This window comes from Falco peregrinus, chromosome 15, assembly GCF_023634155.1.
Source record: "Falco peregrinus isolate bFalPer1 chromosome 15, bFalPer1.pri, whole genome shotgun sequence".
Lineage (NCBI taxonomy): Eukaryota > Metazoa > Chordata > Aves > Falconiformes > Falconidae > Falco > Falco peregrinus.
In genome coordinates, this window is record NC_073735.1 from 2909073 (window position 1) to 2936031 (window position 26959).

General features: G+C 49.8%; 1 protein-coding gene across 2 annotated transcripts in view; it reads left to right on the forward strand.

The window, feature by feature from the left end:
• The first annotated feature begins 208 nt into the window (after positions 1–208).
• Positions 209–26959, forward strand: part of B3GAT1 (beta-1,3-glucuronyltransferase 1) — a 40433-nt gene continuing 13682 nt past the window's right edge. Inside the window, exons 1-4 of one of the 2 annotated variants that reach the window (XM_005236618.3) lie at positions 209–673; positions 21382–21516; positions 21651–21797; positions 24679–25187. In XM_005236618.3, coding sequence (XP_005236675.1) covers positions 21686–21797; positions 24679–25187 — 621 coding nt within the window. In that variant the 5' untranslated portion in view covers positions 209–673; positions 21382–21516; positions 21651–21685. The remainder of the gene's footprint in view (positions 674–21381; positions 21517–21650; positions 21798–24678; positions 25188–26959) is intronic. The other variant, XM_005236617.3, reaches the window with a different exon arrangement.

Genomic DNA, 26959 nt, shown 5'->3' on the forward strand with positions numbered 1-26959 from the left:
TCAGTGGGTGATGCCGTGGAGTGAGGAGAGCAGGAACCAATTCCTTAAGGGGCCATCTCAGAGCCTTCCCTGGCTTTTCCTCCCATCGCAGGGAGAAGTGCCCCTGCCTAAGTGGAATAAATTGGTACAGACCATTAGCAGCGCAGGTCCTTCTCTGGTGGGGGGGAGGGAAGGGGCTGTCAGCACTGCTTTGGATACAAAGCAGCCAGCCACGCTCTGGCTCCTTCCTCCCGCACCCCGTTGGCCTCCTCCTCCTCCTCCTCCTCCCTCTCCCTGTTTGCACGCTCCCTCCCTCTTTCACTCTCTTTCTTTCCCTTAACGCCACGCTGCAGAAAGGCAGACCTGGGGAACTGGAGGTCCACAGAGGCAGTGGAGGAGGAATGCTGTTTCTTTGCGAGTGAAAGGAGGAGGCAGAGAGACAATGAAGGAGTGTCTTGGTTGCTGCCTGGATTAAGAAAGCATACATAATAATAATAATAAAAAAAAATCTGGACCCAACAAACGAGGAAAAAGGGAGGAGAGGAGGAGGAGGAGGAGGTTGCTGGGGGGAGCCCACTCCAGTGGGTGAACAGCCGCTTTGAATCGTGCCTCTGTTCCCAAGGATTAAAGCATGAATGGGAGCAGCTTCCCAGCCACGATGGAGAGAGAAGGCGGTTCAGGCTATGGGAATAAGGTAACTCTTGCCTCTTGCCGGCGTTGCATGGCTGAGCTGAGCAGGACAGAGATCCTTTATGCACAGGGCTGGGTGTGTGTGTGTGTGCATGTGTGTATGCAGCGGGCAGAGAGTGGGAGGAAGCAGGAAAGACTCCAAAGCGATTTTTCTACCCCTCCCAGCGTATTTAAAGAATGCAGAATGGGTCCCGGGGGCTGCAGTGCTGGAGATCACTTGGCCCCCGCTTTTTCAGGCTGGGTGCCTGAGGACACCAAGCTGCTTTGCCTGGGGAGGGCTGGCTGGGTCGTGGGGAAATACACTTGTGCCTTGCCTCCAGGAGCACTGTGCTCCCAGCCTTGCCCCCCCAGACCTGCACCTGCTCTGGGGCTCCCCTCGTGGGCTTGAGCGCAGCTCTGGGGGAAGCTGCGTGGGGACTACAATGGCCCAGCGCCCTTCCAGCCCGCCGGTGCATCCGTGCAGAAAGATGGGAGGGAGGTGAGAGGCATCTGAGAGAGTTGCTTTTCTCTTCCCGTGGTCATCCTCTGTCTTTTCTTTGCAACAGAAAGGGATGGGATTTAGTAGGAGGGGGAACTGAAATCCCTTTCATTCGTGCCAGCAGTGGCGAGAGCCAACTTTGAGGCTGCTTAAAGAGAAAAGCTTTCAGAGTGCTATCTTTTTGGAGGAATAGGAGATGGCTGAGCGATGCTTTGCCATCTGAGGAGTGATCTCTGTGTTGTGTTGTGTTGTGTTGTGGGAGTGGGTGGAGATGAAAAATAGTGATTGGAGGGGGGGGGCAAGTCTGTGGTGATCGATGGAACTACCCACAAATGATGCTTTCCTTTTCCCTGCTGGGCCTCTTGCTGACTCAATTCCTGGGTCGCAGACCTGAAAGTCCTGATTTCTCTCAGTCAGACCAGAAGGTGCAACTTCAAATAGTATTGGGAGGTGGCTTGGCCCAGACGTTTGGGAAAGCACCGTGGAGAACCTGATGTTTACAGCTGTGGAGCCCATATCCTGTTAATCCCAGCACGTAGGGGTCTTGGCTGGGCAGCCCTCACTATCTTTGGCAGGATCTTGCTGCTGCAATATCCATTTGTTCTGTGCTCTCCATCAGATACCCTCTCCTCCTCTTGCTTTCGGGGGGTTCTTGGTGGGTCTTGGCATGGGGCTAGGAAGCATTTGCTTTGGTTGCTTATATAATGACGTGTCAGAGGTCCCCAGTTTTGTGCACACGGTGCAGAAAGTCATGAGCCCCAGTGTGCCATCAATTGACGTAAGAGCTTGTATGCACATCTAAGGAGCTTATGGTCCAATGTTCTGGACTGGAAGAGACTATGCAGTCTGTTGCATGGGTCCGTACGTACTTGTCTAAATTGTTAGTGTCCCTGAGCATCTACAGTGAGGTGTCCTTAACTTGTGTAAATGAGTGGGGCTGGGTGCGTTTGTGTGTGCACATAAATATGGAAGAAGGGCTGTGTAAATGTACAGGGGAGCTTCAAAACATTCTTTTTTTTTTTGGAGTAATTCTCATAACTCACCCAAGATTCATCTTACTTGCCTGGTTCGTGTAAATAGTTCTTCTCTGTACAGAGATCCCTAATGCAAATTAATCAACAAAGATTTGGCTAGAAGGTTACATTAGCTGGGATTGCTTGGCTTACCCGACAGAGTTAGGATCAAAAAGATGTAGGAAAATGGAGGCACTCGGGGAAGGAGGGTAAAATATCTTCTTTCTGTATGTAGCACCCAACTCTGTTTTCTGTGTCAGCTTTAAAGTATTGTGGAATATGGAAGATGTTCTGGTAAAAGAATTGAATAATTAGCCAGTGAAAAAGAAGGATCTCTCTCCCGGGAGGGAAATAGGGGCCAAGAGCTCTGGAAATGGCCAAAGCCAGCAGGACAGTGCGCGCTACTAGAATGGAAAGGTAGCTGATCAATAGTTTTATTTTCCTGGCTGATTATGTATGGGCATGTGAAAGAGGAAGAAAAATGAAATCTGTGATGTTGGTTCTGAGTACTTTCCCATTTCAGGCAGCTGAGTTATAAATCCCTCGCTGCACACACACACACGCACCCCAGACATTCCTAGTGAAACGCTGTCAGCTTCTCTGTTGGAGTACTGTGAACTTAGTCGTTAGCAACGCAGCAGCGGATTTAATGAGAGCTGGCTCACTCCAAGCAGGGCTGACCAGAGGAAGATGCAGGAGAGGGGACCCAAGTCTCGTGTTGTTTCGATTCCCTAGGACAGCAGAGTGAGAGGGCATCGGTAAAGGTCTCCTGCCACATGCATATGTGGGCAAAGACACATTCTGTTCTCCTGTGGCTTTGGCCTCATCCCAGCAGTGTCTCGCAGAGCTCCAGTCAACTACAGCAATGCCTGGATTTGCTCTTTCCTCCCTTGACCTGCAGCGTTGTTCTGCATCTTTCTGGCTTTTGCTTTGCAACTGTGCACCTTCTGAGGCAAGAAGAACAGTGTGTGCCTCCAGCATGCAGGGCCTTGTCGGTTTTTAGCATGCTCACAAATGCTGCATCTTTCTGGCAAACAATTGCTGTAGCTAGGAGATGTGGCTGACCAAGAAATCTTCCAGTAACTAAGTGGAAGCACATGCTCTCCCCTTGCGCGAAGCTAGCTGCTCAGTGTCAAAAGAATACCTTCTGAAAGGAAAACCGTGCATCTGCCCTTTTAATCTTTTCCAGCACCCTCACGCTGCAACAGCAGAAACCTTGGGAAATGAAAAGAACTGTCTTTTAAGGGATGCTAGGGCAAATGTTGCAATTCATTTTTTAGTGTTTCTTGGAGACTTGCCTTTTGCAATGCTTTTGCTCTCTATTGCCCTTGCTTTATTTCTACTAGCCCAAAAAAAAGTTATGCAAAAGCAGATTTTTCTCAAAACCCAGTGGACACCCTTGAATCCATAGGAAGACAGGCATATGGTCCTTTCTTGCATCACTGCGTTTTGTCTTGCAAGGATGAGCAGCACCAGAGGCTGCCTGGCTTCCAGGGCTTAACAACAAGATCTCTGACTTCTGAGGATGCAGCAGGCCTTGGTCAGCATCTTTCTCTGTGGGTGATGCTCTCTGTGGCTTTCTCACCCTCCACTTTTTCTACAGCCCTCCACTGCATGCAGCAGCCTTGAAAAGTTAGGTGGGCTGTAGCTGTAAGTCTTGTTTGGGGTTAGGGCTGAAGGTGCATTTGGAGGGGCTTCAACCCACCTGAAGGCAAAGTGAAGCAGTGGCATTGGAAGGGCTCTCTGCAGTGTCTTTTTCATGGGTCCCTGTTCTCTGTGACATGTTGTCTTTTATGCTTTGCTTGTGGAGATCCTGAATTGGTTACCTACCAGTGTTTTGCTTCTCTGGTGGCAAGAAAAGTGATTTTTGCCAAGCCCAAGGTCTGAAGAGCAAGGGTAGATTCTCCCTCTGTCTCCTGTGAGCCCCAGCTGTTTGTGTTTGGGTTGGCAAGTTGACATCAGGGATGGATTCACCTTCAGAAGTTAATAAGGGCTTTGCTGAGTGGAGATCATAGGGTGTGGCCCATAATTAATCTTCGTATCCCAATCTAGACACGTGGACCACCCCCAAGTGCTCTAAGTAATACAGCATATTAGTCACTATTGAATATATCCTCCTACATTTTTTAATGGGAACTCCACGCCTCCAGGGAACCAAGGCACCGAGAGGCTGAGGAAATAACTGAGAACAATTCGCTGCGCTAGGGAGCAGATCCCTGTCCCTTGCAGTGCTAATGGCTTTGTCCCACAGATTCAGCCAGTTTACTCCTCCTCCTGTTCTTGACCATCTCCATCTGCGGATATGTTAATTGTACCAAGTGACACTTTTCAAGGCACATTGGTTCAGAGGCTCATAAAATGACTCCTGTGCAGTGAGCTACCTTATGGCTACCTGTGCTGTGCCTGGAGCACGCTTGCACAGGCAGCTTTGTGAATCTGTGGTTTCCATCCTGGCCGGTGTATAGAAGTGTGTGTTCTTCCCCGTGTGCAGCTGTGTGCAGATGCACACGTATCTGTGTTTCTGTCTGAGAAATGCCCTGTCCTGCCCGAGTACCACAGAGCCTTTAAGCAACTTGCCAGCTGCAGCAGTACCTGAGAAACCCCTCCAGCTATCCTACCCATATGAGCCATAGGGAACACAATGCGATATGCTTGGCAGTGACAGCAGAATAAATAGGAAGTGCTCAAAATTCCCCTCCTGCCTTGCTCTGTGCTATTTTCCTAAAGACGGGACAAGAGCTAAGCTTTTGTACAAAGCTTCCTGCGCTTCTTGTGCTGTTCTTTAAGAACAGGTGATGTATTAGCTTTCAAACGGTGTGTTACTGCACTGGTCACTGTTGGCCCAGCTCCAGCCTGTATGCTGCCCTGGAATGCTATTTATTGTTAGTTCTTGAGACGTGGTTTCATACTCCAGAGTCCTTGGTGCTGTGAACATCTAGTCTCTGCGCTGGAGCATAGCATGTAAGTAAACAGGATAGACAGAGAATATGCTGCATGCTTGGTTTTGATGGAAGGGTAGCCAAATGCTAACAAGAGAAAGGTGATTGGCCTGTGATCACGTAGGGAGTCCCCTGGCAAGGACTGGGAACCCGAAGAAGAAATTCTGCCAATTAGAATGGGACAGTCATCAGAAAGGCACTAAAAAAACCTGTCTGAAATCTCTGGGGAGGGGATTCACATCTTCACGTCATGATTGAGAATTCTCTCTGTTCAGCTCCGGGCTGTTGCAAAGACATGCATCCACTGCAGAACCCACAAAAGAGAGATGTCCGCTGACCCCTGAGTTCCTTCCACAGTGTCTGCTGGAGACTGGTTATCCTCTCTGAAATTGCAACAGCTGGTGCCCTGCTAATGCGATGTGGAAAGTAGAGTTCAGACTCTCCTTCCATTCCTGCCCTGTGCACTCTAGACCAGTGGGCTGGGCTGTCAGAAAAATTTGCTCTTCTGCACTGTCTGCCATCTGGGAACACTGTCAAAGCCCAGTGGACAGGGAATTGAAAGGTGTAGCTTGGAGAACAAAGTCTGCTTACCCCCCAGAAAGGTGGGAACCCCTTTGCTTAAGTGCACTGAAGATGCAGATGTTCAGCGGTATAGGAAAGAGAAACAGGCATTTCCAGGGTGCAGCACATCTCATCTGAAGGCATTCAGCTAAAACAGGCCAAATGAATTCTCCCCGTTAATGATAAAAAGAATCTAGCCAGGAAGCTCTGCTCTGGGGATCTACCCCTATGGCACTGCCCGAAGCAGGGATGGGTGTCTCCCACCCCAGGTCCTTGCGGGTGGACCCTGCAAGGCCAGCGCAGCTCTCATCTAACCTGTTTTGAGTGGGAATTCATCTGGAGCCAGATGTCTACAACTGCAGCTGCAGCACAAAGGTCTCCTCCTGGCTAGCTGGAAGGTCTCCCTCCTCCAGCCTCTTGAATGCCACACATTATGTTGTGTGGGTGGCAGAGCCCCAGTTTCTCCAGTGCCACAGCCCACTGTGGCTGTGGGGGCCAGAGTTCATCGACAATGAGATACACTTCACTTTCTGATGGGAAAAAGGGGCATGGGATTTGTCTCAGCTGCCTTGCTGGATGTCATTCTTAAATGCCCTAGCAGTTTCTTCCTCCGATTTGGCACCTGAAAGACAAAAGAAGGCTAATCCAGAAGAAATACCTCGACTCTGCCTCACCTTCCATTCAGCTGGAAAGAGACCAGGAGCAAAAGGATGGATGCTGAGGCTCTGCTCTGGATTTCATGAATGGATGAATGTAGAGACGCAAGTGGGGATTTTGAGGGGATTTGGAAGCCTGCTTGAGGATTTGTCTGGCATGCAAAGCATTTATAATACTTCCAGCATTATCATAACATAATGCCAGCATGATTTGGGGCCCACTCCAGCTCTCAGTGAATAAAAAGCCTAACTCCTATCACTATCAGTGGGAGAGGGATCCCACTTTTGATAAGTTGTAGTTTTGCATACCCTGTCCTCTTGTCCTGGTGGCACAAAGCAAAGACTAAGACGCTTTTGTGTGCTGCTGTAAATGAGTGGCTCCGATTGCATATGTGTGTGGGTGCTGAGCAAACTGCACAAGTAACACTGCCTCAGAGCAGCACACCATGGCCTCTTGCAGAGAAACACAGTGTGACAGTGGAGTGGGTGCCTGGGTTACCTCCCCCTGGGCTTGTCTATAAATACCACCTTGGTGCTGAAGTGTTCTGGCTAAACTCCTTAGACTTCATCCTTTGTTTTTCCATCTGTTTAGCAGCTTCTGAAGCTAAAGAAGAAATGTGTTCCAATGCATTTCTCTTTATGCAGGTGGCCTTGTGAGGGCCAGGACTGTACTTACTGGGGGCTGCATGGGAAGGTCCTTGGGGGAGTCCACCTTCTCAGGGAATGAGCAAAAGCCAGCAGGTGCTGGGGAGTGACATTGCTCTGGCCACACAGGACCAGACTAGGTGACCATCTATGATTATTCCATCTGAATCCCACAGACGGTGAGACGGAGAGTAAACCTGGAGCTTTGTTGAGACACTGGTGGCCCTGCAGTGCTTCTGGCTAGTGCATCCAAGTGAGCTTTTTCCAGCTTCAACTCATGTCTTCCCCATCCAACCACAAAAACGTAGTGCCACCCTTGTATTGATGCAGCAGTCCTATGGTAGGCATTAATACCACTGTCCCAAGGCCCTCAGCTCATCCCCACACAGAAGCACCTCAGAGTGCTGAACTTTTTTTTTTTTTTTTGAGTGTTTTTGAGCACTCCAGTGCAGTATTTGAGGCCTTTTTTGCAGTCTGCACTGATGTGCTTTGCTTATTTTTAGAGTGGCTCACAGTGCAACAGGAGATACACTGAGCTTGCACGTTTCCTCCTGCTTCCTCCTCTCTCTCTGTGCCTGCCCATCCAGCCTTGCACGTCGTCAGCAAAGGAGTAGCACTTCTGGAAGGATTTTTTGTACGTGTAGATGAGGAGCAGCACTGAAAAAAATCATTCATACTGTTTCATTGGATGTAGGAGCCATCGTCCAATCCAAGGCAGCTGTTACACAGTCCTGAGCAGTCCAGCACTTCCACACTCAGATTCAGACTGAATGGAAGGGAAGCATAACTTTGCTATTTTGTGTGAGCCCCTGCATGCCTGCTGTAGCTAGATGCCTTCCTGGTATGTGGATAACTCTGCGGGGGCCTGTGACAGCATGCTAGATAAGTCACTGATCCTGTGGGCACCACGTCACTTCCCATGTCCTCCTTGCCCTGCCATCCCCCTGTCCCTGGGGGGGACTGTCACTGCAAGCCTAAGGGAAAGGTTGGAGTTTGTGGAGTGTACAGGAGGTGAGCGATATTGTGCCGTAGCCATTAACGAGGTACATTAACCAGATGATGAGGGAGCGGCCTGACAAGGTTGTTAACTCCTGTCCCTCACCGTAACAAAGCTGTAAAGCCCTCCAGAGGGATCAAAGTGAGAGCAGCACTGCACTCTTCTCGGTTCAGTCCAGGCTAAGAAAAGAGCAGCTTTGCAGGAGGAATTTTGTTAGAGATTGAGTGCAGTACCTGGAACCTATTTTGATTCATGAATAAGTTGACACTCCTTCTGAATAATAGATGCACATGATGGTTGCTGAGAAGCAGATCTGTGAGTGGGCTGGGTCTCTGAAGGAGGGAGTGAGACATACGGAGCAAGCTGCAGTCCTGTTCTGGACTGGGAGCGTGCTGGATGCTGGAAGCCTGGCAGGACTGTGTAGGGATGGTGTTTGGATGGTGAACAGGCATGACTAACACGGGGGGGGGGGGGGTGCTTGTTTGGTCTTTTCATGTCTCCTACAGTCAGTATAGACCACTGCCCAGCTCGGGCTCCGGGGCTGAGGAAGATACGTGTTTGTAATGATGCCACTTATCTGCCTCCATGAAGGGCTCAATGTGAATATGTGAACGGGAGGAGAATGATGCTATGACTAAATCCTACCGCAGTTTCTGCTGGGGGTCAGCAACCCGTGATGTGTGTCTGCCAGGGCAAGCAGGCAGGTTTGGGACAGCACAAAGCAAGGCTGGACGCTGAGAGCTGGGGCTTTTTGGGGGAGGCAACAACTGTGCTTAGATTAGCAGGGTGTTTTAAGATGCTGCCTCACGCAGTGATACTGAGAGGCAGCCTCTTGCTTCCTTGAGAGACAGGTTTCACCTGACTTTCTAGTGGCACGTTTTGCTTCTAATTTGGGAGAGAGAAGTATAATCTGGCACAAGCCTGCCACCCTTGAAAGGCTGCCAGACAGTTTATGGCACTCTCTGTCTGCATGCTCCCTACAGCCTCGGTGAGGTACAGGAATATTCTCTCCTTCCTATCCTCAGCTCTTGCAGTAGCTGCAGGGATGTAAAGCCCCAGGAGAGGCTGACTTTGGCTGTGTGACGTGGGGTTGTATGGGCATTCAAAGGTTTATTCAGATGGGCTGTGATCCACTCGGATGAACGGCAGCTGGTTATGGAGATTAGAGCTACAGAAGTCACTACTAATGAATAATTCTTCCAGTGTCTTTCTTATAATAGTGACACATCCACAAGGCGTGACTCTAACATATTCATTTTCAGAGTGTGCAGCTCCTGGAATGACCTTCTGTGAGGGTTTGAAAGTATTTGTTTCTGTTTGTCAGTTAGATGAGCTCATTTCTGGCATTATTTTTACTGGGGAAAAATTGCAAATGCTAGAATTAGGAGCACTGACAAGATTGGGTGGAATTTGAGTGGTAAGGGTGGGATTAGGAGCACTGACAAGATTGGGTGGAATTTGAGTGGTAAGGGTGGGGGCCAGGACAACTCTACCTGCATGTGCGTGAGGTGTCCCTGCAGTGGTAGGCTCTTTGGGCGGTGGGAAGCTAGAATATGCTAGCTTGGCCTGAGCGGTGAGATTCAGGTGTGGCAGGAGACAGTTCAAAGAGCCTGTTGAAGCCACCCTGTTCAGCCCACCCTTGCGTGGCTCGGTTTGAAGGCACATCTACTTTAGACAGAGTTAGTTACTCTAAGTTATTAGTTCAGCTCTGAAATTCTCCAAGTGCTCAGCCAAAAGCATTGAGAAGGGGGCCTGGCAGGCATAACTGTGAATAAAATTACTCTAAAATGAATCCCTTGGCAGCAAGGTGGAGCTGTCTGGATGCTGGAGGTGTAGATACTATCTCTGCCTCCAGCCTGGCAGACCAGCCTCAGGAAGAAGCAAAAACGGCAATAAAAGGTGCCGTTCTATAAAAAAAGCCCAAAGGACAGCAGGAGGGGGAGCTGCCAATTTCTGCCCTTTGTGCAGGAGCAACTGTCCATGGCACTGTGAGGATACCGGAGTTATTGTCACCGTAATCGTGTGAAGAGGTGCTGGGGTCAGGAAAACAGTGCACACAGTAAACCTGTTGCTGCTGAATACTTCTGGGGTTTGCACCAGAAGGACCTGTGTGGGGGAGGGGTGCTTTGTCCTGTAGAGCAGGGGCGCTGAGCTGTCCCCCTGCCACTGCCCCATCCCCTGGCTTTGGGAAATCTGACAGCCGCGAAGCCTGTGGTGGCAAAGGATTTGTTACAATCCTCCGAAGCCGTCACCCCACACATACACCTCCTTTCTTCCTCCAATTTATTTTTTAATAATGCTGCCAACATTGTTTCTCATCCCTGTCCGTGTGCTCGGTGCTCTGCCTGGCAGTCCTTTTTGTCTCGCCCAGGCACCTCGTACCATACCGCTCTAATGGGAAGAGACTCTGGCTGCTGGAGTAACAACTCATCCAACAGCCTGAATCACTCTTGTTACAGACCAAATTGTGAACTGTGCAGCAAACCCAGGGCTGAGACCCCGGGTTGTCGGGGGAAAGGGGTTGTGGGATAGGCGAGTGTTTGCATTCAGGTTGGGACCAGCACATGCACTCCTCAGCCGCTAACGCTATGGCGCACGTTCAGCTTGTAAGTCTTGGGATGCTTCCCAAAGCAGCGTTACATTGGGTGGATGTGGGAAGGTGGAGGATCAGGGAGTCCGGGGAAACCGGTTCAAAAGGGAGCCTGCAGAGGAGGCAGAATGAAACGAGGTCTTCAGTCTGCGCTGAGAAAATCACCACAGTCAGAGAGCCTGAAAGAGGAAATTCTCTTTTTTGTCAACATGACAGCGACTCGAAGGAGCAAGTGTGTCAAGATGTCCTCACACACGTGCTGCATCCCCCGTTTTCGTAGCCTGCATTCTGCATTTGCCAGGACGCCCTAGTCCCTCGAGCTGCAAAAAGGCTTTAGGGCTGCGTGCAGCTCTGAGTCCTTCTGAGTCCCGGCAGCGCTGATTTCTCCCTCTCTGTCTCGACCATCGTTACTATTCTGGCTCATTATCAACATAGTCAAAGAGTTTAGTAAGTCTTGTTTTTAAAGATTAGTCATCTGCAGGAATGACATTTGAAAGACTTGACAGTTCCAATCAAATGACAAGGGCTGCTCTTGTGCTTGAAGATATTTGTTTAATTAAAAGAAGGTAAAGTCAACCTGATTAATTAAGTGTTGTACATTGAAATACAGCCTAGGAAAGTACAGATGTGGTCCTAGTCACTTGAGGAAGCTACCAGGCTGTCGTCGCATGGTTGAACAGGCCTGAAGGGAGTGTGATGGGTCTGTGCCGTAGCCTGTTGATAACCTAACGTAACTCTGTTCCCTCTGTGGGCAAGGGATGGCCTGCCTCTCTGTCCCTGCCAGGCAAGGTTGGTGACAGTCGTAATAATAACGATGTAATTTACCTGGTTGATTTGAGATGCACCATAATTACTGCATGATTACAATATTCTTAGAGCAGCCATTACAAAACCCTCCAGGTTCTCAGAGCTCCCCAAGGACTTGTCTCGCTCCTCACCTTGCAAGTCAAACCCTGCAGGGTAGTCTGTCCGTCCGTCAGTCATGCCTGTGTCTCTCTTTGTGACAGATAACGCGTGCATGCTTTCGGCCACCTGTGGATTAGAGTTCCCTGGCGCTGAGACACTCTGCGGGCCAGAGGGAATATTTCCTTATGTCCCAACTAGTTTGGTGGCAGGATGGTGCTTGGCCAAGCCGGTCAAGCTTCTGCAAGTGGTGAAGATGGTCTTGGAAGTGGCAGGGGCTGGTGAGTGGTACAGGTGGGGAAGCTGGGCAGCAGGGAGAGGCACTCGTAGGTGCCTGTTTCCCTGTGTGAGCTGCTTGTTCACTGCTTTTGTGAGTTGGGCTGTGAAAGTGCTGGCTTAATTCTGTCTCCAGCTTTTGTTTGGCTTCTCCATTTCTTATTCATATGGAAAAGACCTGGGCTGGGTTTGGCCCTTGGGTGATTCTAAAATTAGGAGAAATGACCTTCCCCAGGCATGCACACCAGGCCGCCAGGTTGGTGTGAGCGTGCTTTGCCAGCACCTCAGGCATCAGTGCCTGTGCCATTTCTGTATTTAGCCTGTGAGCTACTTGAGCCTTGTGATTCCTGTCCAAAAGCAGGCAGCTATTTTCATCTCACCTCTAGAGCAAGCTGAGGTGCAGGTGAGCCAAAAAAACTAAGCCACGGGGAAAGCCAGAGTCCGAACCAGGCTTAGATTGGAAGCTGACAAACTGGTAGATTTAGCCCGTGCCTTTCCCACTAAGAGACAAACCAGGAGCCAAATCTCACCCTCCTCGGGCAATGCTGGAACAGCCCTGGGTTTATTGGGTTGGCATACGGGATTTTTATGCTAGTAGAAGAAAAGAAATAGTTTCCTTCCAAATGCCTCTCAAATGGAAGACAGGCACGTGTTATTCTGACACGTTCAAAGGTTCCTCGGCAGGCAAGAGCCTCCGTGTTCACTGTGGCAAAAGGAGGTGAAGGAAGAAGGACGAGTACCCCACCGGAGGCCCTGTGCGCTTCCTTTCAGCAGGCACAGTAGGGTTAGGAGACCCTGGAAGGGACCAGAAATTGAAGGGGGATAATTTTAAAATGACCTTCCTGTTTTCAAGGAGAAGGTTGTGTAGGTTTGTGGCTGTACTAATGGACTGCAGAACTGCAAGCAGCGATTGATTGTGTTGTAAGCTGCTGAATTATAGTTGGGCATTTGCTTTATCATTCCTGATCCACCACCACCCCCCCTTCCCTTTCCATGCTGTAGCATGAAAGAATCAATGTTAATCCCTCAGTCCCATTAGTGACTTTTGCAGAGGTCACGGGCTGTCGGGACTCTCTGTGCCCTGTTTGACCACACAGCACTGAGTGGGGCTTAGGATTTGAGCCTCATCTCTTTAAAGAAGCCCTCTAACGGGGATGGAAGCTGGGATTTTCTCCGTAGGGTTGTGTAATGGGTTTTGGCTATGATTTCTTGACCGACTGCTAACCAGGGAACTGAGAGCAATGAGTGCCATGCTGCGTCTTTGCTAGATCTGTCCCCGCAAGGCCATAGAAGAGAAAACCTGCAAGAAACACTTCTGTGACTGTGTCCTGCCAAGCACTGATGCTACGATATAAATATATTTCTGCAGCCTTGGGGTATGCTATGATGCTGGAGTGTTTGTTGCTAGGGCAGCAGCTGACAAGGACTCTTGAACAGCGTACTTGAGTAGGGTGCAGCAGCTGACCTGGGAACCCTGACCCTGGTGCAGGCTTGTCTGCAGTGAAAAGGTGGTTTGCAATAAGGCCGACAATTTTATGTGAATTTATAGCTCAGAAGCTCTTCAGCATGAATTACCTGCATGGCTGCTCTTAGTGCCTCTGAAATACAAAGGCACTAATTCCAGGCTTGCACAGCTGCCTCACGAGCAGCACGTGTTGGAAGTGGCGTTGTGGGGAGGAGTGCGGAGGAGAAGCCGTGTGTGAATTTGCAGCGTGCTAGCAGCACTCTGCCTCCCCTAAGCAGGAACAGCACCCTTGTGCTCCCACAGCAATGGGTGCTCCTCGCTGCCTGTCCCAAGCACCTTGAAGCCTGGGCATTGTGCATGCCATCAAACAACTCTGACAACAGCTCCTGCAAAGCAGTTTTTACTTCAGTGGCATCTTCAGGCACTTGTGCTTACCACAGCTGGTGTTTTCAAAAGTAACAGAGAATTTGGGTGCCTGCATATTTTTTTCCTCAGCCTTCAAAAAACACATGTTTAAGATACTTGATGTTTGCTGTTGCAAAAGAGAAAAAATACACTTTTAAAAACTAAATCCCTTTTTAAGGTGTTCAAGGTGCCCAGTGGTGGCGTGCTGCAGGGGCAGAGGGCTAGCTCGCTCACTAGCTCAGCAAGGCTTCTTTTTCCCCCTTTTTTATGCATTATAATCAGGTTATTAATAACTCTAGAGCAGGATTAATTTTTTTTTTTCCAGGGTAGGGAAGAACTCAGTAATTAAAAGTACGTACTGATGGCTATGAAGCCAGGTCTCAGGTCCAGAGCTGATGAGCTACCTTCCAGCTGATGCTGAAAGGTGTGTGGCACCTGCTCCGTGCCCTGCCTGCAGCCGAGCGGGGAGGTGGGCTCTGCTGCGCTCCCCCAGCCTCATCTCCCCAGCCAGTCAAGAGGCAACAGCATGTGGGAGGTGAGCAGTCTCATCTCCGGGTCTGGGAACGGGAACATACTGCAGAGCCAGCTGGGAGATAAAATAGGGCTTGTGTCTTGCTGGGCACAGCCCTTCATGTTTGATGGCCACACTTGTGAACTTTCCCGGGTGCCAGTGTAATGGGAGGCAGCCCCAAGCATATCCCACCAGCCCAGGGTTCTAGGTGCACCTACAGAATCCTTACACCCTTAATTCAGACAGTATATAAAAGCCTGAGGCTTCTCTCAACCACTAACAACAAAAGCTGTGAACCACATGGTGGGGAGGTAATCCTTACTACAGCGTTAGCAGGCGTCACAGTCTTTCTTCTGACAGCTGTGCCCGTTCCTTCATCACCCGGGTACGTCACACATTTGACTTATTAGACTTCCTTGGGTGGAGAAAGGCAAGTCCACAGGGAGCCTGGCGTTAGCTTGCCATGTTTGGCTCAGTGATTCAGTCTTGCACATCCCGAAACAGTGGCCTTCGCTGGCCTGCTGGTGGGACTCGCTCCGTACGGGCTGCTGCCTCTCTTCCATGAAGCACCACATGGAAGCATGTGTCTTCAAACCCTTTGGACAAAGCATATGCAAAGCCTATTATGGAGCTGTGGAATTTAGTCCAATCACGTTGAAATTGGGTCAGCCTTTGTTAATGTCACTTTTAAAAATCTATAGAAGTCAGCGGTGCACAAAATATGCAGTGCAATGCAGACCACAGAGGTGGAAATAGAGTGTCTGGAAATATGGTTGTTTCTGACAATGCTGGTGTGGCCTGAGCTGTACGAAGGAGATAATTAAGGTGTTGTGGCACCAGTTGGAGGCAACTTGATGGAGAGGCCCTTAAATGAGCTATTTGTTGGAGCACTTTTTTCCCAGCGCTCATTCAGCATTCACCCAGAAGCAACCTTAAAGGAAGTTGAACAACTTTCTGATGCTTGTTAAAATTTGGCTGAAGCTCTGAAACTCAAGGGTTTATATGTTTTCCAAACTGGTGGGTGGTTCATTCTAATTCTGGATATGCAATTTATTCACATACACAACTAATCCTTTTTCGAATCCTGTTAAGTTCTTGTTCTTCTTAGTATCCTGTGGCAATAAGTTACAGAAGCTAATTGTGCTTGTGTTGAGCTCCCTTGATCCACTTTGCTCATGCTTGCTTTAAATTTTAAGTGTTGTTCTGAGAAGCTTGGTTAATATTATTTTTTTCCCGTGAGATAATCTGTGTTCTTGATCCCATTTGTTGCAACAGGGCTCAGGGCTGGAAGGGTAGAGTAGGTCAGGTTTTGCCTCAACTGTTGCAAGGTTGGGGAAATTCTGCAGTCTCTGCGCCTCCGTTTTTCTAACAGCTTGCAAAATGCAAGGTGGCCCCTGCGTGTGTAGCCAAGGCAAGTGTAGTGACAGACCTAGGGTTTGCAGGTGAAGCTGGACAAAAGTATCGAGTGGAAGAACAGCCTCCTAAAACTAAGCTTCCTTTCCAGGCTTTTCCAATATTCCTGAATTTTCTAATTTTTGTGTTTAAGAAAACAAAAGAAAGAAAGAAAGAAGGGGAGAGGGAAAAAAAACACAACAACAACAAAAAAAAACCACAAAAGCAACTAACCACGTTGTTATTTCTCTGTTTTTGGCCACAGGAATTATTCTAATTTTTTAAAAGAAGGACACAAATGCTGGGTGAAGAGTTGATGCAAACCCTCACCTACCATCACAGACCCAGTCTGCATTAGCTCATTTTTGATTCCTGAGGATGAATCCGGTTCTCCTCTAGCTGGCAGATTGGTAACGGTGGTCTGAAACATTTCTGAATCATTCTCACTCCCTTTCCTGACTTGCAGTTCAAGCTTCACGTTGTACAGATGAGCTGTAGCTCAAGGATGGTGCGTTGCCCGTCGCAGCGGTTGCAGCTTTCTGGGGGGGGGGGCTGGGCTGTAAACCCTCTGTCCTTTTCTCTCGGCAGTCGGGAGAATCTAAGGTTGAAATTAGCACCCCTGATTAAATCCTCGAAGAACAAGCAAGTCTGCACGCTCATTACTCAGTTCTGGCTACGTTCTGCTTAATAACTAAACAGTAATTAGCTCCACAGTTTTGCTACTACACTTATAATAGCCCCCATTAAAGTTATGGGGGTTTTAGGCAGTAATGGCTTACAGAGTAATTAACGAGCAAGAGGCTTTTATTACTACCTTTATTTTTAGCCCGTGCTTTACAAGCCTTTTCTGCCAAACACCAAAATCTTAGACAGAGGCTTGTTGTGCCTGTCTCCTGCCATGCGATGTATGCATGGAGCACCAGGAGCCACCGGTGTCCCCGCGGGGGGGGAACCCAGCACCCCCAGTGCCTGCTGTGCCACGTGATTGCAAGGGAGAGCCGTAATTACCCCGTGCCTCAGTTTCCCCATCTGAAGAATGGGCGTGACAGTGGCACGCTCACATGCCTGCAGTCATTTTTTGCAGAAGACAACCAGCTCAGGTGTGAGCCTGGATGTGAATTCAGGAGGGTTTGTTGGGTCGCAGGGGCTGTGGTCCAGCTGCTCGGTGCATCGAGGTGGGCGAAGCGGAGGGACCTGCTGTGGCTCGTGCCGCTCCTACATCAGTTTCCAGCAGGGATCAGAACCTTTGCTATTGCAAAGGTGAAAGGAACCCTGTGTTTAAGTTTAAGGGGTGCTTTGCCCAAGGGGAAAAGCTATTAGTGAGAATATACTTTGTATCCTGAAGTACAGGTGTTTATTTTCCTTGTAAAGCTTTTGTTGTAGGATTTGGCTGTGTTTGTTTGTTATTTCCTGGCTGGTTTGTAATACAAGTGTTTGGTATGTTTGTTTGGGTTTTTGGTGTGTGTTTTTCTTACATCAAGACAATATTTTTACTCCAGCGACAGGTATATATATAAATTCAACTCAAGCAATTCTTTAGTTTCACATGTTCTAAATCACTGCTGCTTAGAGTGGGAAAACCGAGGAGTAATGATGCTGGGGCTGATCAGCCCCAAAGGAAGAAGGTAAAACTGACTGTAAGCCATCTTGCAGATCAAATCAGTGTTCCCTACGGTAAGTGTGCGAGCTGACGCCAATTAACGTGATTTAAAAAAAGAACCTTCTCTGTTTAATAATCTACTATATTAATAACACGTGGCTCCAGGATTTATTAAAGCTTTTTTGTTAGATGGGTGCCCTGTTAATATTGTCATGCCTTGACAGCATTGCCCTCTGCCGGAGGATGCGAAATCTTTCACCATGTGGCATCGCCCTTCTGCTTTCAGCACATCGAAATACATTTCTGCCAAGGAAAGTCTTTCCAAACTAGGCAAAACACTTTTGGTTTTAATATTTTAACCCCCAGAGCGCTTACATTCGAGCTGGTGATTTGTGTCTTTTGCCTGATTTTTCAAAACTTGAAAAAAAGAAGCATACTTTCTGAGGTGGAAAATAGTTTGGTCTTTTTTATCAATTCGTGCTTAAATTTGTTCCTCCTCCTTGTTTTCCCTGTGGAGGAGAAGACAGCAGAAGCCTAAAAATTGACAATCTGAACAAAGCCACGTTTTGTTTTGAACATTTTCCATGGGAAAAGGAGAGTGGCATTGTGATGGGACAGGGCTAGAGTGAACGCCTTGAGGAGGGGCATAATTTTCCCCAGACTAATTTTTGGCTAGCCTCACTTGTGCCATAAACAGCAACAAAAATCATTGTTTGGCTTTGATAGCAAATTTTTTTGGATGCAGGGCAAGCCCTTTGTCTTGGGCTGTGAAGCCGTGACTTCACAGCCCAAGTGAAGTGGTGTAAACTCACAGGCAACCATCTATTTCCTATCTGATGATGTTCGCAGGAGAAAACAGATTTTACCTGTTGCAGCTTTAACACGTGACGGTTGAGGTGGGGGCATGGCTTTGTTACACTGAGAACTGGCGTCACCCTGCACCCAGGCCCTCAATTGCATTAGCGTGTTGAGAGGGAACACACTTGCAATACTTCATCGGGATCCAGATTTCATCGAGCTCCCAGCAGCCCCAAGTGAATTCTTACGACGTCCTTCAGTCAGGCTTCTCAGGGTCATCAATAAACTGAAATCGCTTCAGGGATTAACAGTGAGAAAGTGTCTTTGCTGCGGAGCAGAGTGCCTGGGATGCTGTGGGTGCCATGGGCGGCTCGGTGTGCAACAGGGGGTCAGGGCACAGCCTGCGGCTCCGCATTCTCCCCCCAGCCAACCACCGACATCTGCGATTCGGATCCACGCCGGGGTTGCGTTTCTTTGGGCACGTGGAGCACACCGTGTATAGGGAAGGGAACACTAATTACGGCCACTGCGTGCTGGGTACCTGATTGACATCTGCAGCCCACAACTGCCGACGGTGCGAAAGGAGCTCAGTGTTCAGCCAGCCCCGTGAGGACATGGGTGCAAGGTTCCTCACGGCAGAGAGCACCCACCGTCCCTGGGAGCTCCCTGCTGCCAGCCCAGCAGGGCTGTGGAGCAAAGCCGATGGCTGTCTCTGCTGGGGCACGAGTGGGCTGTGCTGGCCCTTGGCAGCTGGAGCACCAGTGACAGATGATTGACCAGGGAGCTGCTAAATGCTCTGTAGCAAATTAAAAGGAATCGATGCTGAAGAGACCAATGCATAAATCGTTGGAGCCTGTTCGTTTTCCCCTGTGTGGAGGGGGTAGACAGCAGAGCAGCACCCCAGCTCAAAGGTGCCCGTTCTCAATCCTACAAAGCCGAGGGTCAGCCTGTCCTACGGGAGGATGCTGACAATTTGAGTCTGGATTGGCAGGAGGCAGGGAAAAGGTGTCTTAAGGTAAAAGCACTATATCTGGAGGAAGCTGCCCTTAACAAGCAGGGCAATTGATGGGTGCCAGCCCACTGTGGCAGCTTGCCAGATGCTGTGAATTGACTCTTGAGAGGCTTTTTTGGCATGCCATTTCCTCCCACCCCCTCTCCATCCATGGTGCATTTGCAGCAAAAGCACTTTCCTAGGCAAGGTGTTCAGGCTTTTCAGAGCTGCCCCTTACGGCTCTGCCCTGTAGGAATGCTCAAGGGGCATGTTCTGGCTTTGTTAGAGGATTCAGAGGATGCCAGCGCTCAGTGTCCTCTGTTCAGGCACTGACAGCAACTGCAGGGACAGCAAGGATGAGGCCAGATGCTCTTTCCTGAGGGCAGTGTGTGCTTTGGCAGTGCTAGGCCAGCGGGATTTCTCTGGCTCTCAGAGCTGGACAGGGATGTAGCAGAAGGCTGGTGTTTGCTGGAATAATTCCTCCTCTTCCTCCCTGGTTTATTTTGTCTGGATGAGGCTGCTTTCTCCATTTCTGAAAAAATAGGGACAAATCTGCGTAGCTGGGAGATGTTTCCTTGAAAGTCTGCACAGCGTCCAGCTTCACGTAACATATCCTTGGGCTGTGAAAAGGTGTTTACTGCTGGTTCCCTGTACTTGACTGCAGGAAACCCTGCTTTCCGTAGAACCAGATGTGTCTGGTGTAGGTGTTTGTTGCTGTTTCTTCTGGAGAGCCTTCCAGAAGACTAGCTCCCTCTTACCACCCTCACTAGCTGCGGCTTGCCCTGATCCCCCACAACCTCCTTCCACACCGCTGGATCCTGGCATTTCCTAAACGCAGTTTGCCCCCATATCTGCTGATTGCACCCTCTGCATGGTACTGGAGGAGGGTAGGTGCACATGAGGAGGATGGGTCCCCAGCTCTGTAGATGCTGGCACCATGATCTCTGGCACTGGCTGTTGTATGGGAGGCGGCAGATCTCTCGCTGGTGAGAGATGTCTGGGTGGGGAACTGGCTGTTTGCTAGAGTTGGCTGGAAAATTTTTGACAGGTTGGGTTTTTGTACGTGTGGAAAAATGGATTTGATGAAGCTTTTGTTGAGGGACATTTACATGTCCCTTTTAAGGGCAAAGGCCAACCCATGTTTTCCCTACCCCTTGTTTTCCCTGGTAAATTAATACCTCTGTGATTGAAGTGCTAATTTGGAAGAACCAGGTTCTGTCCAGCCACTTGAGTATCGCTTGCTTGCACTTTAAAACAACTGTGTATTGGTTTGTGGAGCCATTTTGCTCCAAGTCCTCCACTGGGCTCAGTGCTGGTGGCTGACTGTACAGCCCAATGCTCGAGGCACGGCCAAGGGAAATTCAGCTCAATCCAAGCTGGGCTAATCAGGGATTTGAACCTGGATCTCTCCACGACTGCCCCATGCAACCAAGCAGAAGCAAGCTCCGAGGTTCTCGGGGGCGGGGGGGGCGGGAAACATTTGCAAAGTAGGGTCGTAGCTACAGCCCAGGCTTGTGGAGCTCCCGCTGATTTAAGGAGAGGATCTGATAGTTTCCAGGGCACCACGGTGGCAGTGAGTGACCAGCCAGCCAGCGGCTGTGCTGTGGGAGATGGGTGCTTTCCCCCAGAGCAGACTGCTACCCAGACTGCGGTATTCTCTGGGCTCTCCTTTGACTGCAATGCAGCCCTTTTAGCAGCAGGCTTAATGCGTTCCCCCACATGGGAACAGTGGTACTAAACTGCTACCCATGTTTGCAAACTGTCCACCGTGCGTGTCCCTGCTAAGTGATGTACTTTGCTTGCCAAGATACTAGGATAAAATACAGTCTGCTTAAATCTTGTATGTGCTTGTCTTGAATCAAACTAAGCCATTGTGGCACTTTAATATACTCCAGTCGCAACACCTCTGAGGTGGAAGAAATGAACCTGAACAGGCCACTGGAAGCCTGAGTTAAAACTGGCTGCGTCAAAGATGCCAGCGGGGGGGTCTGAGCTGAGGGGGTTACAGTGGTGGGCAAAACACAGGGTCACTAGCTTCACTGGAGCCGTGTTCCCAGGAGCATGGGTACAGCGACTCAGTGCTGTGCCTGGCGGAGGGAGGGGGTCTGGCTGGGTCTGAGCACTTGCTGATGCGTCAGACAAGTAACGTCGTCATTATGGTCCCTGCTTCCTCCCAGGGGCTCGGGCCTGGCGCGTGGTGTTGTGAGGCTTGGCCAGCGTGGGTGAAGGGTGCTTTTCTGCTGGGGGATGGCTCAGACATCGTGGCACTGAGCAACTTCAGCTTGGCTGAAGCAAGGGCCTTGCTTGACAAGTGGGACGCAAAGGAAAGCAAGGCTCTGAACGCCCAGGAGGCATCTGTCCCTGGTGGGTGGGACACTTTGCTGCTGTTCCCTGTTCCAGTTGATTTACTCTTCCTGAGGAGGATTTGTGAACTCTCTTGAGCAGCTCCCCGCTACTTTTCTCTGCCTGCTCACCTTTGCTCTGTGTTACAGGTTTCCTTCAAATGAGTCCCTGAAGTTCCTGCTGGCAGCTCCAGCAGTGTCCTGTAGAAGTGCCCTCCTGCTCCTGGTCTCAGCGGCCAAGGCCCCTCCAAACCTGCTTCTGCAATGGGTGGGTTGTAAGCACTGGTAAGACCTACGAGTCGTGTCGCCTTCGTTGCTCTCTCTCTCGCGTTCTCTCTCTCTGTCCTTGTTCCTTCTTGCCCATTTATTTCTGTTCTCCATGTGCTCTGCTGTTCTGTCTCTGGGGTTTTCACTGTCAGGTAATGAGGAGCTGTGGGTCCAGTCAGTCTTGGAGATGCCGAAGAGACGAGACATCCTGGCTATCGTGCTGATAGTTCTGCCCTGGACACTACTAATCACCGTCTGGCACCAGAGCACCATTGCTCCACTGCTTGCAGTGCACAAGGGTGAGAGAAATCAAACCAGCCCATGCCAAGTCTGTGCATCCCTCCCTCGTCCTCATCTCCTCTCTCATTTCATTTCTCCATGGCAGCCATGCTCATCTCAGCTCCCAGTCCATGCTCATGCAGAAGATTCCCCACTTCTGCTGTAGGAACAGCCCAGCGCTCGTAGGGGTTCTTCAGAGGCATCGATCTGCAAGCCATGAGATATTGGCCACACTTGGAGGGTTCTTTATGGCCTAAATCCAGAGCACTGAAGGAAGATGCTTTTCCTTGTTCCCTGACGATGCATAAGAGAGGAGTACCTTCCTGCTAGCCTTTGCAGCGTTCTCCACACAAGTTAGTCCAGCAGGAAAGCTGCAAAAAAAACAGAGAGCAGAGCAAACAAACCTGCCACTTGAGACAGCTGCTCTGGGAGACGTGAGGCAAAGAACATTTTTTAAGTGTCCTCAGCAAAGCAGCAAACTGGTGCTCTTACACTTGAAAGAGAAGGCAAGAGCCAGCATCTCACCTGATTGTCTGATGGAGTTACAATGCTGTAAGAGTCAGCTTCCACACTACCTGTAACACAAAGCATTAGATCCCTGGCCCAAATCAGATGAATGCAGGAAGTTCTGAGGGATCCTTTCTGGCCAGAAGGGTCCTAGTTTTTATTGTGTTCTTTGCATAGCAGCAACACCTAAGGGTGTGAGAGCTCTTGGAGGCTGGAAGAAGCCAGGCTGCCTACTGCTGTCTTCATTCTTGGTTCTGCCCTTCTGCTGAGTGCCAGGGCAGGTGGGTCGGTCTGGGGAGGCTTGTCTGTGGGGAAGAAGGCCAGCTCATTTTCTCTCCCACTTCCCTTTCCCTGGGAGGTTCTCTCCCCTTTTCCTTTTAATGTTTGCACCCATCCTCCACAGTTGCTTATCCTTTGGCTGAACAGTCTGATGTGCAGTTTGAATTTTCAGAGTCTGTCCTGAGCAGCTTTACATTTCTTCCTGGAGTACTGACAGCCACCCATGAAGCTTTGGGCAGTTCCTAAGGGAAAAATGACTGTGATCCCCTCTGGGAGGTAGACAGTGTTTCAGAGGATGAGGGATCTACTGGGCTCTAAAAGAGAACTTGAAAGACTACTAAGAATACACCGTCTATAAACCAGTTTAATTCAATGCCCTGAAAACTAGGAGCTGTTTTTTGTGAATGGCCACGGACACTGAGGTTAGAGCACAGAGATTGCTCTGCTCTGACTGTCGTGAACTTATCAACGATGCTGGTAAGACACATCCTCTGCCACTGCTTCTCTGAGCCCCTAGTGGAAAATGAGTGGTGATAGAGACCAACCTGAAAGCTCTTGGGAGAAATTGTTTTGTTCTTTTGTAACAAGTTTGTGAGATCCTTGGCTAGCAGGTGCTAAAAAAGAGACGTGCATCTATAGGCTAGCGAGGGCAGAATGGCAGTCCTTACACATGCCAGGATTTACAGCTGAGGGTTTGACCTGCAGGGGTTTGCAAACTGTCTCAAGCACCATCCTGGCTAATTACATTTGTGTCTGTGTCCAATGCATTCTGCAGATTTATTTTGGAATTGATTCCAGTGTTCTCTGCTTTCAGAGAGCTCTGCTATGTGATGCTGATGTGCTTTGCCTTACATAGGGCCCGACACAAACGTGTGCAGGACACCTTGTCCCCGTCCACCCCACCAAATCCAGACCTTCCCTCCACCAACGCTATGGCGTACAAGGCCTTCATTCGGTGAAAGGCTGGTATCAAAGTCTGTGCTGCTGGAAGAGTAACATGCTATGAAAAAAACTATAGGTAGTACCCTGCTGGGTCAGATCTAATGTCTGTCTGTTCCTGTTCTTTCTCATCTGAAGTTCCCGGTAGTAGCTGGTTTTGCAAAAATCTATGGCTCAAAGTATTACATGCCCGCTAGAGAACAGCTGAATGGAGGTGCCCCTTCATCTCTGCCAGTTCCTAACTGTAGACCATGGTATTCCTGCTGGTCCACAGTGGTACGGAAGTGTGAAAGTCGCACCCTGGAAAAAAAAAATGACAGCGACAGGTACATGAACGTTTGGGTTTTTTTTCCTTGAGCTGATTGTGAACAAGTCTCTATTTGCAAGGATTTTGTATGTTTGGATCAGTGTATTTTATATATGTGATGTTCATTGTTCACACGCACACTACTGAATGGGCTGTTATTTTCAGAGACTGGTAGGATCTTTTTGAGGAGAGGTTAGTCAGAGGCAGGTGAAAGCCTCTGCAGGAAAAAGCCTACAATTACAGGCTTTAATTTCTACTCTCCATTTCTGGATTTGGAGAGTGTCTTTCCCCACTTCTCTGTGCCCCATCCCAGGCCTGTCAGGAGAGCAGTGGGGTACTGCGGTATTCTGGCCAGATGCTGCTGCTGGGGGATCTTTACTGACTTGTTTTTTTCCACCAGTTAGTTCCCTGCCTCCCAATCCAGGCAATCCAGTGCTTGAGTGCAGAGCCATGAGTCCTGTCCTACTGAGCATGGTGCCCAGAGCTCTGGAGCTCTACAGGAATGACAGATTGTCAGTCCTCGTTGCTGTTTTCTTCATCTAGATCTAATTGCTCTACAAGCCTGTCTCTTCTGGGTGCTTTTTGAAGTTGCTTATTCTGAGCACTCAGCTGCAGCATTGTCCTGGGCTCTCAAGCCTTGTTTGATGCTGGTTTTCTAACAGCAGGAACTTCTTTTCTCATGTGTGTTTGTCCCTGATTCCTTTATTTATTTGTGTACTTATTTATTAAAGCCTCCATCTGAGCTTGTTTCCTTTCCTCTGAAACCATGAGGGCGATCTACTATTAGCAAGCAGCCTGCTGGCTCACTCGGGGGGTGTTGGAGGACTGAGTCCATGCGGCTTTTTCTTCTCTCTCGTACCCTTGCTCAGATGATGGTGGTGACTCCCAGCGTGATCTCACTGCAGGCTTGGACTCCAAGGAATACTGCTTGTCGGACCGGGACATTGTGGAGGTGGTGAGGACAGAATATGTTTATACCCGCCCACCCCCGTGGTCAGACACCCTTCCCACCATCCACGTCATTACACCCACCTACAGCCGGCCTGTGCAGAAGGCAGAGCTGACGCGCCTGGCCAACACCCTCCTGCACGTGCCAAACCTGCACTGGATCCTGGTGGAGGACTCCCAGCGGCGCACACCTCTCATCACCCGGCTGCTGCGGGACACGGGGCTGAACTACACCCACCTCAACGTGGAGACACCCCGCAACTACAAGCTGCGGGGAGACATGAGGGATCCCCGCATTCCCCGGGGGACCATGCAGAGGAACCTTGCTCTGAGATGGTTGAGAGAGACCTTTAACAAAAATAACAGCCAGCCTGGGATTGTTTACTTTGCTGATGATGATAACACCTACAGCCTGGAGCTCTTTGAGGAGGTAAGATGCTGCTGGGGAGGGCCCTGCTGGCTCAACACAACAGATTAGCACGTGGGGTGTAAAAGGTGCCGTGTACTGAGCTGACGAGATGCTGTTGCACATCCTCTCCTGAGCTCGGGATCAGTCTTGTCTTTATAGTGATCCCACCACAGCTGCCCTGAAGTTTTCTCTGGGGGTCGGTTACCACGCTGCGAAGTGCATGTTTCCCAAGGGCATCCTTTGCGAAGTAATGGGACCCCCAGTTTATCCTGTGGCATGTGAGCAGGAGGCAGATAGTTTTCACTGTAAAGGAAAGTAATGAGGAGCTGCCATCCCCTGTGGGGAGCCTTGTTAGGGTTGGAACGTCGCCTGCTGTCTGACATGCATGTGTGGAAGCACAGTGCCTAGCAAAAGAAACCTTGGCCGTCCTCCTTCCATGCTCCACTCTGGAGATTGCCACCTGGCTCCTGATCTGATGTTATCTACCTTTCTTCTCCACCACCCCTATGTATTACACTTGGCTGGCTGCTAATTCACGTTTGTTCTGTTTGAGGAGTCCCTGGGGGGACTTGCTTGCTGTTTGCATTTGTTTGCTGTCATCCCAGAGTGTCCACTGGTTAAACTCTGCAGCTGTCAAGAGCCTGGTGGCTGCTCTGCACAGATCCCCAGCTGAGGTAGCAGCGCCCTTTCAGAGTTACGCCTGAATGGTGCCAGCACACTCACAGCGCTTGCAGGACATCTTGTTCAGAGATACTCTGGGCAATTGGCTCTGGCTTGCTGCACACAGGAGGAGCGTGCATTTATCAGCGTTTGCTTCTCCTCCCAGAAAAGTGGAGCCCTTCACGCACCGCCTTGGAGAGTGCAGCGCTCCCCTCGGAAGCTACTTTGCTCGCAGCATCAGGGGATGGAGGGTCTCTGAGGCTGTTTGAAGTAGGCGATGGGGCCGAGACCTCAGCCTGGAAGTTTGCAGCTCCAGGAACTGTGATGGCAGGCTGAATTTCAGCATGTCCTGACAATCCTGTCGGGCTTGAGCAGGGGAAGGTTCCCATGTGATTTTCCCATCAGGGGCTCTGAATGAACTCCTGAGCCTTTCCCTGTCTGCAGGTTTGCAATGGTGTTACAGTGCCAGGTACCTGTACCTCAGCTGGCTTCCAGCTCAGAAATTCCTTGTTCCCTTGCTCTCCTGAGGCCAAGCTTTTGCAGCAAGGAACAAGAAAAGGAGGGTTGCTTCCTTCCCTACCAGTTGCCAGGTTTTATACCAAGGATCTCCTATTTATTTGCTCCATATCTGGCCCCCTTCCCCTCCCTGATGGTTTCCCTTCAGCTTGGACAGCCACAGGAATATACATGTTTTTAAAGGTGAAAGGAAATTCAGACCGAATGTCTGTCTTCCACAGTCCCCTTTGAGGCTGGTTCTGGCAGCATCTTGAGACAGACACTGCACATTAATAAAGCAGAAAGGGTTCCTTCCTTCACCTGGTGTGCTTTGCTGGTAGAGGCTTCTCCTCCTTGATGTGTAGCTGCAGTTAAGGTCACATGGAGCCAATGAAATGTGCTGTGAAATGCAGAAGACGCGCACTATTGTTCCCTGTGGACAGGGCTGCCGTTAGCATGTGTATAATGCAGAAGGGCAAGTGCCAGAGCTCTTCTGGTCTCGTTTGCAGTAATTAACAGTGATGAGATTAGCTCTGGGAGATCCCTGATCTAAGAGACTGGGCTGAGAGCAGAACGTGAGGCTGAGCCTGCCAGCAGAGCAGGGCAGGGTGCTGGCGGGGGCGAGCAGGCAGACTGGC